We start from the raw sequence: 19,706 nt of genomic DNA, 5'->3' as shown, positions 1-19,706 counted from the left end.
TAAAAGTCCAGGATGTCATAAAAATATTTGTGTAACTGTGCAGGTTCACGATTCAATCCGTAGTATCATAACTCCATAACCATTAAAATGAGGTCGTCTGTAGCGATTTCCTCGTGTAATAGTAGAGACAAACTACACATAAATAGATATAAAAACAATAACCAAATTACTTGAAGGAACTGCTCATGAAAAGAGCCTACCTAAAGGTTACTTTGTTTCAACTGCCTATACATTAATAACTATTGATACAAAAGGTCTTACCCTTAGCCGAAACTTGCAACAAAGTATTCTAATCACAAACTGTACTCAATATCTGTGAAGAAAGAGATACATGAACAGTTTAACTATAAAAAAGGAGATAAGCTCCAATAATCATTCAAACCTGCAGGGGCCATTGTATTCATTCTTTTTATCCAATACGCTTCCCGTTGTCCAAGGGATTTTCGTATGTCACCTCCCCTTTTAGGCTGTATTATTTTTTCTAAGACCAGCCATCTTAGCTGGCTAACATTATGGCCCTGATTATGAAAATGTCTCGAGACAGGTGTATCAGTTGCTGTACTAATTTTATAATTCCTTATGTTGTTCCTGTGTTCTTTAATTCGCTCCTTGACCATTCTAATGGTCTGTCCTATATATGCCATGCCGCAAGGACATTTCAGCATATATACTACAACTTTTGTCTCGCAGGTAAAAACGTTTTTTATCTTTATAGGAGTACCCTTCGTTGGATGGTTAACCGTACTGTTTTTTATAACTGAAGAGCAGCAAACACAACTAAGGCATGGGAAGGTACCTTTTCTTGAGGTTTTAGCAAAATTAGTATCCTTTTTATGAACATCAGAAGGGCACAGCATATCTCTCAAAGATTTGCCCCTTTTATAACAAAACAACGGTGGTTTTTTAAAAAGACCTCCATACTGTTTATCTTGTCCCAAAATAGGCCAATATTGTTTTATAATTTTCTCAATGCAGTTACTTTGTTTACCATATTTTGTAACAAAAGGTACTCTCTCCACATCCTTATTCACTTTTCCTTTTGTTCGTAATAACTCCTCCCGATCTAATTGGTTCACCTCTTCCACAAGAGGTGCCAATTTTTTCTTTTTATAACCTCTAATTGGCATGTTTTTATAACAATTTCTTAATTGACAGACAGTCAATTAAGAAATATATCAGGTGATGTGAGAGATTGGTTTCTAACAGAGCTTCTTCAATACAATCAATCCCCTCTTTCTGTGGTATTGACGTATATAGGCTCTGGATATCAATGCTACATAAATAAATGTCACCTTGTGGTAGTACGGTATCCTTGAGCCTTCTCAATAGAAGAAGCTCTGTTAGAAACCAATCTCTCACATCACCTGATATATTTCTTAATTGACTGTCTGTATTTGGTCTTACAAAAAAACTATTTTAGATTTAATGAGCAATATTTCTGGCAACGCCAGGGTACGTCTATGGGGGCAGCGGTTGCCCCTTCGTTTGCAAATATTTTTGTTCATTGCTTGGAACAGAAACTGTTCACGAAAGGCCCATACAGCAGTCACATTATCAAATATTGGAGATATGTGGACGACGTTCTTATCTTATGGAACGGACCGGAAGGGTTGTTCTATCAGATGATTGAGGAAGCAAACAAAAATCATGCTACTATTAAATTTACCTGTGAGATCTCTGCTACTTCCATTAATTTTTTGGATGTTAATATAAAATTGTGTGATCAACAAATTCTGACACAAATGTTTTCCAAACCGACAGATCGAAACACTCTCCTCTCCTGTGGTAGTTTTCATAACCCACGTATCATTGATGGTATTCCAAAGGGACAATATATAAGAGCAAGGCGTATATCGTCTAATCATGAACAATTCCAGTCCTCAATGCGGAATATCACCAATAAATTTCTTAATAGAGGTTATAAAAAGAAAAAATTGGCACCTCTTGTGGAAGAGGTGAACCAATTAGATCGGGAGGAGTTATTACGAACAAAAGGAAAAGTGAATAAGGATGTGGAGAGAGTAGCTTTTGTTACAAAATATGGTAAACAAAGTAACTGCATTGAGAAAATTATAAAACAATATTGGCCTATTTTGGGACAAGATAAACAGTATGGAGGTCTTTTTAAAAAACCACCGTTGTTTTGTTATAAAAGGGGCAAATCTTTGAGAGATATGCTGTGCCCTTCTGATGTTCATAAAAAGGATACTAATTTTGCTAAAACCTCAAGAAAAGGTACCTTCCCATGCCTTAGTTGTGTTTGCTGCTCTTCAGTTATAAAAAACAGTACGGTTAACCATCCAACGAAGGGTACTCCTATAAAGATAAAAAACTTTTTTACCTGCGAGACAAAAGTTGTAGTATATATGCTGAAATGTCCTTGCGGCATGGCATATATAGGACAGACCATTAGAATGGTCAAGGAGCGAATTTAAGAACACAGGAACAACATAAGGAATTATAAAATTAGTACAGCAACTGATACACCTGTCTCGAGACATTTTCATAATCAGGGCCATAATGTTAGCCAGCTAAGATGGCTGGTCTTAGAAAAAATAATACAGCCTAAAAGGGGAGGTGACATACGAAAATCCCTTGGACAACGGGAAGCGTATTGGATAAAAAGAATGAATACAATGACCCCTGCAGGTTTGAATGATTATTGGAGCTTATCTCCTTTTTTATAGTTAAACTGTTCATGTATCTCTTTCTTCACAGATATTGAGTACAGCTTGTGATTAGAATACTTTGTTGCAAGTTTTGGCTAAGGGTAAGACCTTTTGTATCAATAGTTATTAATGTATAGGCAGTTGAAACAAAGTAACCTTTAGGTAGGCTCTTTTCATGAGCAGTTCCTTCAAGTAATTTGGTTATTGTTTTTATATCTATTTATGTGTAGTTTGTCTCTACTATTACACGAGGAAATCGCTACAGACGACCTCATTTTAATGGTTATGGAGTTATGATACTACGGATTGAATCGTGAACCTGCACAGTTACACAAATATTTTTATGACATCCTGGACTTTTAAGTATTTTAAATTTTCTATTTCTATTTTATCCTTATATTATATTATATTATATTATACACGAACTGTGTTCTTATGCAATTGATCATTGTACCTCCCAGTGGTAAGGGTTAACTGTGATTTTTGATGGAGGGGTGGGACTTCCTGTATGGCACTATAAAGCACTTTTTCACTTTGGTTTGTACACACTTGATAAAGGGTACTTGCTGCCCGAAACATGTTGTGTGAAATGCACAATAAAGATTGAATAGCAGATATTCTGCTCTTTGCTGTTTTCCTTGATTTGCTACCCTAATATATTGAAGTTAACCCTTTGGTAGTTTGTGCCTGTTCTTATACTTTACAAATTGTCCCATTTTTGAGGCACAAAGATTTGTAATTGGACAGACCTGGGATATGGTAATTGGGTATGATCTAGAATCAATGCATTTTTTCTTATTTTCCTCTTCTTCGGGTGAATAATCTTCCCGAAATGTTCGCTTCATTTTACGAAGTCACCCGAACTTGAAACTTCGGGCGTTTTTGGAAAGCCAAAGCGATCCAGGTGCCATCCTGCCGGAGATTTACATTCTAGCTGGCGGGAAGGCATTTCAGGGAGATTAGTCAACCGAAAAAGAGGAGCTTTGTTGCTGGCGACTAATCTCCCAGAATCGGTGCGTGTGCCACCACCCTTAGGTAACTAACCGTGTCTTTGTCATTGTATTTTTAGCTTGCGTTCCCCAAACAAAATAATCTGCAGATATTCCTGCTGCCTCATTTGAGTGACCCCCTACAGAACACTGAGAAGGTTTATATTTAAATATATATGCCTCAATTCAGTTCAATGTGATAAATCTGAGATAAAGTAAACTCTTCAAGCACTTCAGAATAATCTAACCAGTGGGATTGTCCTTTACAATTTGAATACCAAATTACATGCTATTGGACTTAACCCACTAACGGTCCAAGATAATATATGTCAAACTCACATAAATGGCAATATTTATTTCAACCATGCCAGCAGAAATCCCAAGTAAAATCAAATGTTGTGCCAGTGAGAGAACGGGCCCCTTCCTAATATTTAAAAAGATAAGACATTTTTAACAAACATGTTAGACATACAGTTATAAATTGCATCATAAACAACAAAACAATGTGATTAGAATTATTATAAGATTGCATGCTATAACACTACTATTAAGAGTCCAGCTATTTTTTTGGAGTATAATAACACCCAAGTGCTAAATCCAAAATGTGTATTTCTGCGACTTCCATTGCTGTTGAATTACTGTAGTATGTTAAAGGAAATGGTCAGTGTAAAAATATAAACTGGGTAAATAAAATTATTTTTATACTGAACCATTGCTTTGAGATGCCAGTCGGTGATATAACTACAATACTGCATTGAACGGAATCTGGCCCATAGTTTGCCAAAGTTCACCAGGATAAGCTTTGTTTTTACCCTTTAATAATTATTCTGCAATGCCCTAACTCACTATTAACCAACAGTCTCATTTACAGACTGAGGAATGTTGTTATTCCCAGCTTGAATTTTCTTCAAAAATTGAATGAGAGGGGAAGTTGCAGAGAGAGACAAGATGCACAGAGGTTGTTAAACTTCACAAAATGACCTTCCATTTAATAAATGTAGATTTCAAGTGTATGTGTACTCCACATTGCTACAGATTGCAAGATAACCACTTCTGAAGATATTGCTCTGTTCAGGATTGTGCTTATTTAGGCAGACCTGGGATATGGTAATTGGATATCAACTATATGATTAGCTTTTCTCTTTAACTTCAGTAACAAGTACTTTTGTCCATTCCAACCACAAAAAAGGTTTTTGGGGGTCATGTGTGGTACTGTAACTGACTCTTGTAATATATTCAGTTAAACTATACCAAACAGGTACATTTCAGATGTAAAGACTTTGAAAGTACAGTATGAGCACATTTTTGCAACCATATTAAATGGGAAAGACCTTTCACAGGGTAAAACAAGATGCACATTGAATGTCCTTGAGATGCTACTTAACAAATATACTAGTTTGTATATTCCTATTGTAAAAAGGCAAGAGTTAGCAAAGAAAAAACACAAACTTTTATAAGGTTCAAGGAGGCCAATAAAGCAAGCAGAGAACAATACAGTTAAAACAGAGAATGAAAAGAGCATTGCTGTAAGGAGTAAAACAAATCCCAAAATAATATTTAAATATATAAATAGTTTCAAAGTGAGGTAAATCAGTAGATTAAAAAAAGGGAAATGCAGAGATTTATTTTTCTATTTTTTGTCAGTTTACACAGGTGAGAAACAACTTAACGAAGGCTTCCTTTTTTTAATAGACTCAGTTCAGGTCATTTAAGTATTGATGGCTAAATGACTCAGGATGAAAATATAAAAACATTATAAAAAGGCCTTTTGGTAACCACTACTAGTGAGTAGAATAGTAACAGTCAGGCAAAAGCAACCCTTTGCATCCCAAGACCATTAAATACATAAATCACCAAAATAGCCAACATAAAAGAATTTATGGTATACTTACCAGATAAAAAGTAATGGTCTCAATATGTGGGTGTCATGTGCATACTTCCTATAATATAATAAACAAGGAATCCTCATATGTCATATCGATATACTGAATTGTTCTTACCTTATAAGAGTTATCTTGCCCCTTCTTGTACTTATTTCCTTTTCTCTCCTTATCTTTACCTGTCTCACATCATTCTTAAAAAATTGATTAAAAATTACCAGAATTTCTTCTGTAAAAAAATTTAAATCTGTATGTCCACTGTTCATGAACAGAAGAATATAAAATGGCATAGTCGTTTTCCAGATAAACCCCGCCTAGATTATGAGGAAGAAATATTAGTATTAGTAAAAAGAGGCTAGGGCAGACCACTTAGGCTATGGCCACACAGGCTGTTGTCAGAGGCTGCTGTCAGCCTGCGTATTTTTGCAGGCTTAGAAAAGCAGATTTGTTCAGTGTCCCTGCTTCATTGATTTGAATTTGATCAGCCTGTGTGCGGTCAAACACTGACCTCAGCTTCAGCTCTGTTGTGTGTGACCGCACACAGACTGATCAATTCAAATCAATGGAGCAGGGACACTGAACAAATCTGCTTCTCTAAGCTTGCAAAAATACGCAGGCTGACAGCAGACATAGGCTGTTGTCAGCCAATAGCCAATAGCCTTATTAGTACTCAGAGAGAATCAGTATGGGAGGGGGGCAAGGTCTCATTGTGAAACCTACCTTTACAAAAATAATTCATGCACTCAACCATTTTGTTCCTTTGCATATATATATAAATAAGGTCTTAATAACTTGCTAACTTGGTTTCCATCTGTAATTTTTATTTTTTTCTCTCTGTTCCCCAGAGCCCTGTACTGCTTCAGAAAGAGAAATAAGAGCTAATAATATTCAGCTGAAATGGATAACTGATAAAAAGTTTTATAGCCGCCATAATGAGTGGGTTGGATTTTCATGTTTCGATGGCTATGAAATATCTGATGAGAAGTTGTTAAGAATACAGTGCAATAGAGGCGTCCTTCCCTATCCTAAGTGTACCAAAAAAGGTGAGTAATATATTCTACTTTGTGACATGCAGAAAAGAATATCAACCTCATTTACTACCACAAGCACCACTGCAAGGCACTAATGGATATGAAATTGAGAGTGCATCAACTCCATTCTCCTAACAAATCGTGACAGAACTAATGCACCCATCCAGCCAATTTTGATCAATTACAATGATGAAGAAAAAATGTGTATAGGGAGGCAATTTATTTTAAAAACTCTTTATAATAACAATTCTAATTGTTATATACCCCTCTGTCTTAGATGTCAGACAAATGGTTTTATTTATTTTTATATATGTAGTTAATGACATTCCTACACACTGAAGTAAAATAGCAAAATTGATGCAAATTGCCAATAACAACACAACTGTAAATTAATATCTAATAAAAGAGGCAATGAAAGTAAGGGGAGAAAAATATACTCACAGTTCACCCCAGTCCATGGCTGCGTAAGCAAGTAGCAACAGACAAAAGTTTTTAGTTTTTTTTTTTAAATGAATGTGCTTACGCTCTGCCTTTGATTTCCAGTGTACAGTGCATCAATCCTCATTCGGGGCACCGCTTCCCCGTAGGCAAATCTTTAAACAGTTAGGTTCAAGGAGAGCACTTCAAAGCAGGATGCTGTGAAAAAGTATTTATTCGCTGACTACTATACACGACTTGTTTCCGTCATTCGTGCCCACGTTGTTAGTTTTTCTCCAAAAAGTAATAACAAAAATTAAATTAAATGTTCAAACCATTTATTAGGACATACAGGTGAGGTCCTGACGTATTTCGTGAGTAAGTGCCCCTATGAATAAGTGCCCCAACAGGCACGAAACACGTCAGGCCCTCAACTGTATGTCCTAATAAATGGTTTGAACTTACATTTTTGTTATTACTTTTTGGAGAAAAGATCACAACTTTTGTCTGTTGCTACACACTGAGGTCCCTACTGTGATGGGTTTCACCTGGCGAAGTAACTGATAAAGTTGATAGATACAGGGATAGCCTACACTTCAGTTTGGGCTTGGGCATTAACGCCTGCACAGTACGAAGTTTTTTTTTGGAAATGCATGTGCAAGTATCTAGAATTCCCCAGAGTTAGTGCCTTTGATAAAAGGCCCAGACCATTGTCCAAAGTGTTGCCATTTTGGTGTATGTCTTTATCATCAGCCACAACTAAGCACTTTTCAACTTATCCAGTGTGCTGCAGTATATGTATATTCATGGTCAGCAGGGGACAATAGTGTCACAAATTAGTAGGAAGGGATTTTGAGCACGCTCCATTTTTTTTCTGTAAACTGAATTTGCCAAAAGTAAAGATGTGGTTTAGTGGGGTCAAATGTGCACTATCACTAAAGAAAGTTCAGTATTTTAGGATTTCCATGTCCTTTACAAAACCAAGTGTTTGCATTTTAAGGTTCTTGTTTATTGTCAATTATGACTATGGATGAATCATGAAATGCATATATTTGTAAATGGAAGCACTGCAATTGAACCTGGCAGAACAGTTAACTTTCTGTGTAAGGAAGGATGGATTCCAATAGATACATTGACTCAAGTGTGCAAAAACATAAAGTATCCAACCTGTAGAAGCCCTGGTAAGTCTTGAAGGACTTCATGAAAATGTACAAAAGTTCAGTTGGCGCAGATACATACACACAGAAAATATAAATGAAGGGACCAGTAACCCAGTTATAAAAAGGCATAAAAGTCCTTTGCACACATAAAACCCAACTTGTTTTAATGTGTAATCACTACACATACTGCACTTCCCTGTAACGTCTCACGTTCCCACCTTCAATTCACTGTGAAAGTTTTTGCCCAGATGTATTAAATGGGAATGTTTTATTAGACATGCACATTTTAAACTTTTATCAGCAGCATATATTACAAACATATATTTGTATGTTTATGCAATCGAGTAGTTTGAACGCCACTCAAATTGCTCTTTTCTACTCATTAATATTTACACCACATGTCCATAGGTCTTGGCAAGCAAGAGCAAAAGGAGAATTATTAAATGGAGATTGGGTTTTAATTGGAGACAATGGGAGATTTACACATGGGAAGAGGATGATTCAGTGGCATGTAGGAGGTAAAAGAGGAGAGCATATCATATAGGGAGAATGCAGAAGTGATCTGGAGAAAGGCAAGAAGAGCGAATGGCGCATAGTGAGGATCGAAGGACAGAAGAGCACGCGGAGAAAACATGATAATGGTCGAAGAGAGACAGAATAAAGGAGGAATGAACAGTACATAGGGAACAATAGGATAGAGTGGTACATGGATGGCCAGCTTGACAGATGTAATGGGAGGAAAACAGAATGAAAAGGAAGACAGAGACAGTGATAAGCTGGGGGTTTCAATAAAGGAGAAGAAAACATTTTAATGAAGAGAAACAACATAAAATGAACTAATGGGTATTTGAAAGAAACCATGGAATAACAGGGTGTTATCCCATACTGGAACATCTATTCAAAGAAGGCAGATGTTTACCTAGCAGATAAACTGTGTAGAATACAATGGTTTTTGTTGTAAAGGTAGGGGCACACTGGCAGATTCTGGGAGATTTAGTCGCATGGCCACTAATCGCCTCTTCTTCTGGGTGACAATCTCCCCGAACTACCTTCCCCTACCTTCCCTCCAGCTATAATGAAAATCGCCAGCGCAATGGCACTCTCGGCACTTCGTTTTCCAAAGTCGCCCAAAGTTGCCTCACGAGGAAACTTCGGAAAACGAATCGCCGCGAGTGCCATGCCGCAGGCAATTTTCATTCAAGCCGGCAGGAAGGCAGGGGAAGGCAGTTCGGGGAGATTGTTGCCCTGAAGAAGAGGCGACAAGGCATATTCGGGTAGGCGCCAGGCGACTAAATATACCCGAATCTGCCTGTGTGCCCCTAGCCTAAGTCAGTAAAACACACAACTCTCTTGTATGTTCAGTGGAGAAAAGGGCAATCTGCTACTGACCATCTTGTCTTGTGTGCACACTGACAGGTACAGCATCAGCAACAACTCAATGCTTACAAAAAATTCTCAGTTACACCTCAGTCACAGCAGTTCCTTGTCTGGTAGTGATGTGTGGGTCGAGTTTTCCACGACCCGCACCCGACCCAGACCTGACCCTCCACAATCGACGCCCACCCATGCCTGACTCCCCCTTCCTTTTATAGACCAGCGCCCACCCGCACCTTTGATGACATCCCAAAAGGGGCAGGGTGGGGCGAGCAGGCGTGCATCTATAAAACCGGAAGCCGGCAGTGTAAGGGCAGGGAGAGCAGGCAGAATAGCTCAACCCGGACCCCCCCCCGTGAACCGCAAATGGGGGAGCGAGGCCGCCGAACCCGAAGGCCGGACCGCACATAACTACTGTCTAGTGCATAGTTAAGCAGGGAGATTTACTTCTGTTGAATAGTAGGGGGGAAAAGCATAGCATTCAATGTCTTATGAGCTATTCAGTACAATGTTTCATGCACGTATGTTTTTATTTGCTTGAACCGTAATTCTTGCTATTGCAGGCAGTTGCCAAATATCTCAGGAACAACTGGATAGAAATGGGTTGGAACTAGATTCAAAGGATAAAGATTCAGTCTATTTTGAAGATGGTGAACGTATACAATTCAAATGTAAAGCTGGCTTTACTATCACTACTGGCACTGTGGGACTATGTACAAAATCACATGTTACCTATCCAAAATGCACTGATGCAGGTGAGTACATTTCCAGTCCTACACTCACTGTCATCTGATTCATTAAGAATTCTATTACTTCATTATACTGTAGCTTATACTTATATATTGATATTGTAGGTACTTGTGCCTACAGTCATTAGGAGATATAATGTAAAGGACTTCTCAGTGCCTTGTGGGCTAAAGCACTCCCTAGCTTGCACGTCATTCAGACACACAAGCTAAAGAGCTAAAGAAGGGGTGCCCACTAACCACCCTAACTGAATGCAGTATGTAGCAGCTTATGTGAAGAAGATGGGGTTTGGTACTTATGAAACCAACTCCGGATGATAAAGTGGATGCAGGAACATCGTAGACATACCCCCCACCAGCTATGCTGCTATATAATTGTATTGGAGTCATTCGTTATAAAGAATTCATTTATGTATAATATTTAGTTGATTTATTTGCCCTAACTTTACATTTTGCTGTTGTAGACATGTGCCGAGTATCTCAAGATCAGCTTGATGAAAATGGGTTGGAACTAGATTCTAAGGATACAGTCTATTTTAAGGATGGTGAACTTATCCAATTTAAATGTAAAACTGGTTTCACTATCACTACTGGCACTGTGGGACTCTGTGCAAAAAGACAAATTACCTACCCAAAATGCGCTAAATCATGTAAGTAGAATTCTCTCAACTCCATGTTATAGTGGAAAGTGGAATAGAAACTAAAGTGCTTCAGCACATGGGATGTTTTGCTCTACAGGCTTAATCACCTCCAGTGTGGTCAAATGTTGAACATACATATTCATTGCATGGGCATGCTTTGGGCTACTACACAATACATATATTTTTCCACCGGATTAATGTAAATGGAACTTTTGTCTTCACACCAGTGCTGGAGGAGATTAAGCATGGACAACAAAATGTCACAGGCTGCTTACTTTAAACTTTTTAACCCTCTTCTAGCCATTCTAAACTCTAAGCTCCACAGACCAGAGACCTCCTGTTATAATCAGTGGGCAGTTCATATTGTCACTACCAATGGGGGCCATTGGTCATTGTGCTTAAGCAGAAAAATAAGAAGAGGCTGCCATGCAGACAAAGCGGGGTTAAACAACATTCAGCAGAACTAACAGAAAAGAAGGGTTAAAGTGCACTGTTCAAGCAACAGGTCAGGGCTGGCAGAGTTCAGGCGAAGATAGGCTAGGGTCAAAGATAAGTTGGGGTCAATATAGGACCAGATTAGAAACATCATTGCAAAACCTAGAAAAACTACTACAAAGTCAGCCTGGCTGGTTATATTTTATGTAAGGTGCCTACATGTTTAATTTCTAGCAGACCTACAAAGGTTTGACTAAAACTGTGTTTTTAAATAATGATTTAATAAATGTGTATACAGTGCAGACAGTAAAGAAAGCCCATGTTCAGGCACAAGATATAGGCAGGTGGCAAGCAAAACACAGTCAAAAACAAGCAAATGATCAGGGCAGGCAGCAAACCATCAGAAATCTAAATAACAGGCCAGGGTCAAAACAGGGAAAACCAGAGATCCAGAAAGAGGTCTGCTGGTCGATGCATGTACTGCAGATTGAGTGGTCATCTGTAATGTTCCTGCTATTTTTATTAGGACTTCTTTAAACCTGTGTTGTGGCATATCTTGATAATAATCAAATATTTTCCACTTTTCTTTCTGAGCACGGTTTGTTAAGTTAAATAGATCCTACACTGTTTGAGTGAGAATTTTTTTATGCCAAAATATAGAAATACAAATCCACAAGACTAAACTTTTTTTTAGGATTTATTTTTCTTTTAGTTTTGAGATGTATCCAGCCAACGTTTTTAATTTTAAAATGCCCCCTTGAACTACAAAGATGTGCTTATTTGTAGCAAATATTTATTTATTTTCTGATTTTGTTGCTTCTGTCTGATTTTGTTGCTCTCATCAGGAAAGCAGTTACAGGTTTGTGTTCTCAGTACAGAGGTTAAAAGTAAGAAGAGGAGTAGGGTCTCAAGGGCCAAAAGGAATGGTATCCAGCTGGTTGAACTTTATTACATACAAATATATATACTTGACTTTATTGTTTCTGGGCCATCACCCAGGTACCCCATACTGTGTCAAACTCCCTGGGACATCCTCTAGACATATAAGTTAGTTTTCATTTTGTAACCGAGTCATTGATAGAGTGTAGGGGCAGCCATCGATTTTCACTGTAGTAGTAATGTTTTTTTAGCGCAGTACAGTCGTTGTAGATAGCATCGCCTTTTTTGGGTACCTAGTGTGAAATCTGCCACTATGCCAAGGAGGCAGGTAAGAGGTGTGCGGGTGTCAGGTAGATTGAGCTCCACTGCCATGTACTGTGTCACAGCAACCCAAAACTGTTGAATTTCTGAGCATCCCCAGGATACATGAAGGTATGTTCCTGTTGAAGTTCTGCATTTTGAACATGCGTCAGATGCTGTGGGGTACAGTTTGGCTAGGTTGTATGGGGTGTAGTATACTCTGTTTAGGAATTTAAGTTGTATAAACCTGTCTGAGATTGTTAGCTCAGGTACTTGTTGTAAGGCACCCTTCCACATTTCGTCATCCAGTTCAGCGATATCCCAATGGGTTGGGGCCCATCTGCAGTAAAATTGTATAACTCCATTAGAGTGGCTTCTGCAGTCCTGCCTGAAGCCTATATATTTTTTTCCAAAGTTATTTCTTTGAGCTGTATCGGCCTATTGGGAAATTGTGATAGAAATGCATGGTTCAGCTGAAGGTATATGAATATCATGCTGGCGGGAAGATTCAATTCTTGTAATATTGGGAACTGTTTAAGCTGTCCTCCCTCCACAATGTCTTGTAGGACTTTTTATGCCATGTACTGCCCAACAGCGAACTTCTGGGATAAGTTGAAATTGGGGTAAATTGTTATTGCCCCACAGGGGCGGTCCAAACGGATCTGGGTAGGGGAGTTCCCAATGCTCTATTTAGGGCTTTTTGGAAGGCATTGATCACCATTAGCATAGGTAATGTGGTGGTATGGTATTGGGACGGACCTCTGTATAGTGATCTGGCTAGGGCTTCAAATGAGCCTACAGCAGCTGTCTCCAAGATCACTGCTTGGTTATCTAGTTTAAGGTTTATCCACCAGTGCACAAAGACCAGTTGACTGGTCAAAAGAATAATTTGAGATCAGGCAGGGCTAATCCTCCTCCTGTTATTGGAGCGCATAACATTTTGAATGCTATATGTGGGTTTCCTCCTGCCCAATTAAGATTCCTTAATAGACTGTCTATTCATTTGAATCAACATACCCTCGGGGTTATGGGGTAATTTTGAAAAGCATACAGAAATTTGGTTAGGTAGATCTTTTTGAAGATGTTCACCCTACCAGGAAGCAAAGCGGAAGGGCTTGCCAGGTATCCAGCTTTGCACTAAAGGATCTTACTATAGGATCTTGGTTAAGAGTAATATATTGTTGCAGGTCCTTATGCATCTTGATCCCAAGATATGCAAAAGTATCTACTACCTGTAGATTGCCTACTCTCTGGGGGCAATTCTCTGGAAAGGGGTCTATGGGGAATATGACTGATTTATTTTCATTTACCTTAAGTCCAGAGAGCTCTCCAAATGTGGCCACTGTTTGCAGAAGGTTTGCCAGGTAATTATTATTTCCATAGAGTGACAACTTTTCAGTGACTGCTCCCAGTACTAGTCCCTCCACCTGCTCATTTGCACATAGTAGCATTGCTAATGGTTCAATGGCCATGGCAAACAGTAGGGACAAAAGGGGGCAGCTTTGGCGCATCCCCCATTCTAAGTGTATGGTATTAGAAAGCACTCCGTCTACCAGGACTTTTGCCTGTGAATGGGCATATAATGCATGGATCCAAACCCTGAATGTTATAGCGGGCTAGTACCTCCCATAAGTATTTCCAGCTGACCGTGTCAAATGCCTTAGCAGTATCTAGTGACAACGCCACCTAGGGTTGCCACCTGGCATGGCTGGTAAAAATTATGGTTGATCCCAATCTTATTAATAGGGAAAAAAGATAAATATATAGGAAGGCTGGTATTTTTTTCCAGAAAAGGTGGCAACCCTACCGCCACCCTCTGCCCTCTGTTGTCATGTTTAAGGGACAGGCTGGTATACAGGTGCCTCAAATTAATATTAGTGGATGCACAAGATCTTTTGGCGAATATTTTAAGGTCACAATTTAGGAGTGAGATGGGCCGGTATGAGTCACATCTATCAGGTGGTCTACCCGGCTTGGGGATTAATGTAATATAAACCTGGTAGCAAGATTCTTGGGGTATCTTACTTTGGGTAATTGTGTTCAACCAAGTGCATAATGTCGGGGGAGGGAGGTTATTATGCACCGTATACCGTTCACTGGGGATACCGTCAGGGCCTGGAGTTTTACTTGATGGAAGATCAGATATGGCCTTGTCTATCTCCTATTAGGTAATGTCTACATCTAAGTGGACCACTTGATCATTGGATAGTTGAGGGAATGTAATGTGGTATAGGTAGTCTGTGAGTTCTGTTAAAGATTATGTTGGAGGAGCAGTATAAGTAGATTGAAAGTATCGTCCAAATGTATTGGCAAGCCCTTGGTGATCGGTAATTAGAACTCCAGCATCATTGTACACACATCTTGTTACTGTATGTGAGAGAGCCCCCCTGGCTAACATTGCCAAAAGTTTCCCATTCTTGTCCCCTTTATCAAACCAAGCAGCATTTTTATAGAGCTCTTTTTGGGAGTATTTATCCACATACAAAAGGTCCAGTTGCCTCTGAGCATCAGCCATTTCGGTTATCATTTCTGCCATGGGGGCCTCGGCCAATGCTCTCTTTGCCTCAACCAACTTAGAGAGTGCTTGTGTTACCTCCAAGTTAGTCTGTTGTCTTGCTGATTTAATCAGTGCAATGTAGGTTCCCCTAACATATGCCTTGGCTGCATCCCATACCACCAAGTCTGATGCTGTGCCCTCATTAGCCTCCCAGTATTGTTTTGAAGCGGGGGGAATTTCTTCCACTATTTTAGGATGTTGTATCCATAGGGAATTGGAGCATGATTAGACCATGCTCTGTCTAGGTAACATCTGCACCTCCTGGAGGATGATGAGGTCAGCGCCAGACTTTTTCAATGTATCTAGTATCACAGATCTTTTAATCTTGTCATTCAGCCCTTGTACATTCCATGTTAATACCATAAATTTGTTATCAGCATTCAGGAAGTAGTACAATATGTTGCTGAGTAGACAACTTTGGGTAGCCCCAGGGCTTCGGCCCAGCAGTTAGTGGGTGAATTGTATATCTGAGTGATGGTGTGAATGCACCAAACCCAGGGAGGCTCCCAATGCCCCAATCCGAGTTGAAACTGTGAAAGCAAAAGGTGGCCCTTGAGATAAAGTTAGGAAAATAAACTAGACAGATGTTAAACAAGGAAAACATAAACCCCCAACAAACATTCACCCTCCCAGTATCCTCCCCCAACCAAGATACATTTATCCCAAAACGTAACAACCAACTAGAGTCGGGTCTGAGTTAGGTCCCAGTAATTGCAAGGTCAGAGTTCAAGACAAATTTAGCACCATCTGTGTGGATATATACCGTAAGTGCAAACCATTGGGTAGAAGGTCTGGAAAGTCCTTTGCCTCAGTTCCCAACTGAGCGCACCAGTATTGTTTTGCCGCAAGAACATATGATTAGGCTATTAAGTGCCTGGTGTGAACATGGCAACCATGGACTGCCTTTGTTTGGACTGCCAGTTGGCTTAAAGTGAGTCAGGATGCTTTTATATACATAAGTATGCGAGGATTCGTATGTGGCTTGTCTGCTTGCTCCAGCCTATGCAAAGAGACTGGGTAATTTTAAGCTCCCAAGGGGAAGGTACCACAGGCACAGTCCAGACACGTGGAGTAATGTACAGGTGGGCTGTCTCTATGTGAGCCATTAATCGGGCCACAAGCCTTTAACCCAGATTGGGCCTTATATCGATTGGTTTATAGTGCCAGAATGTCATAGATGGCCCATCTGGTAACCAGTAAAATATCAATGCCTCTCACATGGGTGAGGCAGATAGTCAAGGTGTCTATTGTCTTGGGCTCCATGGCGGAGTTGGTCTGTGATCCAACCAGTTAGCAACCGCATTGGGCTTGTCAAAGAAGATGGATTTGTTGCCATCTAGTACCTTATGCTCCTTCCACAATGAACTTCCACGAAGCTGAAAAATGGATTGGAGACACATTAGGGCATGAACACTTTTCAGCAAAAAGTTCTGGTTGGGGGCCATCTGCGCTTTCGGGGAAGCCTATTATCCTGGCATTTGAGTGCCTCTGTCTATTTTCCAAATCATCAATTCAGTCAGGGCTGTTTGTAGAAGCTCTTTCAGTTGAGACAAGTCCCCTGAAACCCGCACTGTTCTCCAGCCCCACTATTCGTTCTTTCAGCCGTCCGGTAAGTTCTCTCTTGTTTTGCATATCTTGCTTAATGAGTGAGAGCTCAACTTTGAATTCCTCTAGTCTGGATGTGAAGAGGACTGCAAGGGTGGTTTGGCATTGTGTAATAGCCATCATTAGGTCCGTGGAAGAGCGGTCTGCTGGAGTGGGGCAGGTGCTAGTGAGGTTTCGGGTGGTAGCAGTGACAGTGCGGTGGACTGCTTGCGAGGAGCACGGGGAGTTACACATGCATATTGTTCAAGCTGCGTGACTGCGTCCGACTTGGTTCTGTGCGTCTTCTTACCCATCTCTGGTTTCCACAAGGTCAGGTGAGTGTTTGTTGCTGTGGGTGCTCAAAAGTAGCGATGGTGGTGCTTGTAAATGGGCCAGCAGGATGGCAGTGGTTCGGAGCCCTCTGAATGTGTGCAGCTAGGTCGCCATCAGTCCACACCCCCCAAATCATCTTTAATACACTGAAACAATCTTAATTCTGATCCTCTCAATTCCATCAATTTATGAATTGATGGCTGTGAAATTGGCTCTTGAAGAAAGGCATCTTCTTCTGGAAGGTTCTTTTTAAGCTATACCTATTATCACGTATCATGTTGATTTCATAACATTTCATCCCTACCCCATCATTCCCCAATTGTGGGTTGTTGTTCCTATTATTGTCTCCTTCCTTAAAACATCTGGTTCTGAGAGTCCTCATAAATGCTCATAGATTGTTGACCATGAAGACATTCTCTAAGATTGCTGGAATCAAGAAAACACTTGGATATTTGTATTTTTGCAAGCTTCTGGGGTCAAAGTAAACTGTTCTTCTGCCTTTTACCCGGTTAAAGTAGTGCTGGAGGATCATTTCAGCTGTCACCTGTGGTTTCTAGCAAACAGTCATTACACACTATGGGGGTTATGTAATTAAAGGCACTAAATTTGCCCAGGAGCAGTAACCCATAGCAACCAATCATCAGGAAGCATTTACTGGTCGCAAAAATGGGGAGTTATGGGAGCACTCCAAGGCTAAGTAAAAATATATTTAAGTACAATGGAAGTGCTACTGATCTGGCCAAATTAACTACAAACATAGAGAAAAAAGAAAGGGGATTGATCAATGCACATTCCCTGGTCCACTATCTCATAAGTAATCCAGTATCTATGCAAGTGCATTTATTTACAAAAGCATTTACTGCTCACCTGTTTAAAAGCAAACACCTCATTGGTTGCTATGGGTTACTGCTCCTGGGCATACTTAGTGCCTTATATTACATATGGGAGTTTATATTTACCCTGTGATCTGATGCCAGTTAATTTTCCATTTTGTATTTACAAATGTTTAGGTACATTTTAGCCTTGCACACCAACGTACAACATCATTACAGAGAACTATAACAATTTCCTGTAGTGTGCAGCACATCAGTAGTTAAATGTACTGGTACAAGAAAAACTGAACTTCAGCACTGCTTAAATCGAAGCAATTTCTCTATGAATGCACAGCCTTTTGTTCCCTAGAAGTTCCAGATCAAGTAATAAAAATCCTCCAGTGCAAAGCATTGTTGTTAATTATTTTTTATTGTTCCTAGAGGAATGGTTGGGATGAAGATCTAATTCAGTTTTCCAGGGACCCATTTCAAACAAAGCACATACAGACAATGGTAACTGGATGATAAGGAATGTTACAACTCATGGCTATAACCTTTACTGCATCACTGCAACATATGGATACATTCTATGTTCTCTTATTTGCTATTTCATCAACTGTGTTGTTTCTTTACTTGTTGGCTTTCTATTTACAGAGGATGAAATATTTTTCTGAATGTTTAATGCAGGATTAAACTCTATCAATGCTTGCTTTGTGTTCTTTTCTTTATTCAAATATTATTATTTTTTATGTTAACCAAAACCTCATTGACTCTTGCTGAAACCACCTTTAGTATTTTGCACGACTGGGTAAATAAGGCTGCTTGGATTATTTATTAATATATTTGCTAAATTGCACAAGTGCAATTACCAATAGCAACCAAACAGCAAATAGTGTCTACTACAAGTTAGAAAATACATTTTTCCCATTAACTTTATTGGATTAAAGGCCTGTAGTTGTATAAAATAATGGTGTCCAATCTGGCATTCAGATGTCATAAAATGAAACACACACCTTGATAATTTTTTTGTTTATTTTACACAGATGTTTACACCACTTTTCTGGCCTTAATTGTTTTACATAGTATAATGTGCATAAAGAGTCCTTATTCTGCAGCTGCCAGAGTGTCAGCCATGAAAATTCATATACACTAGTTTAATGATGGAAACTGTACATGCCACATACTAATCAATGACAAGGGGACTCCTCAGTTGACCCTTTGCTTATAGCCATCCCACTGAACCACATTGTTACATACACCAGGAGCCAGAAATGTGGTAAAATGGCCACAGCGTTTATTGAGATTTATTTAGCATTCCCCCCTTGTGGTATATTTTTTTTAAATATCATATGAATGTCAAAAATAAAGAAATACATTCCTTTATTGAAATACATAATCCATGACCGTGTGCAATTGCCAGCATAGCCAGCTACCCCACTGTGGATGTATAATTGTTGGACAGGTAACAGCAATGCAAACATACCACTAGGTTGCCAGCCGAAATAGTTCACTGCTAGAGAAATGGATGAGCACCAAACCCACTAGAAGATTCCATTGGCCAGGGGACATGAGCTAAGAAATCAGAGCATTATTTTGCTACAACTTACCATTTACTCTGCCCACAAGGTAGACTATGACGCTAACATAGCCTTTCAAAGGCAATTTGATTCCATCCTAAATACCACATTTACCAGTCTTGCCAGCGTAACCCACACTGCAGCATTGAGCATCTGCTAGAAACACCTATGTGCCAGCACATAGTATAACCCATATTATAGGGTTGAACAACTGCTAGAAATGATAAAAAGCCACAGTTTGCACACAAAGAAAAGGAAAATTATATTTATAGACCATCATTTGGACAAAATATGTAAACACACATACCACAACAAGGCCCTT

At 39.4% G+C, this 19,706-nt stretch overlaps 1 protein-coding gene across 3 annotated transcripts in view; it reads left to right on the top strand.

Moving 5' to 3' along the window:
• Nucleotides 1–18,515, top strand: part of LOC121403083 (coagulation factor XIII B chain-like) — a 117,279-nt gene extending 98,764 nt beyond the window's left edge. For all 3 annotated transcript variants that reach the window (XM_041590627.1, XM_041590625.1, XM_041590626.1), the window contains 4 exons: nucleotides 6,384–6,581; nucleotides 10,084–10,275; nucleotides 10,731–10,916; nucleotides 18,249–18,515. In XM_041590627.1, coding sequence (XP_041446561.1) covers nucleotides 6,384–6,581; nucleotides 10,084–10,275; nucleotides 10,731–10,916; nucleotides 18,249–18,250 — 578 coding nt within the window. In that variant the 3' untranslated portion in view covers nucleotides 18,251–18,515. The remainder of the gene's footprint in view (nucleotides 1–6,383; nucleotides 6,582–10,083; nucleotides 10,276–10,730; nucleotides 10,917–18,248) is intronic.
• Nucleotides 18,516–19,706: the final 1,191 nt, after the last annotated feature.

Source organism: Xenopus laevis, chromosome 4L (assembly GCF_017654675.1).
Source record: "Xenopus laevis strain J_2021 chromosome 4L, Xenopus_laevis_v10.1, whole genome shotgun sequence".
Classification (NCBI taxonomy): Eukaryota; Metazoa; Chordata; class Amphibia; order Anura; family Pipidae; genus Xenopus; species Xenopus laevis.
Note: the sequence above shows the minus strand (reverse complement) of the source record. Positions and strands in the feature narration are given on the sequence as shown.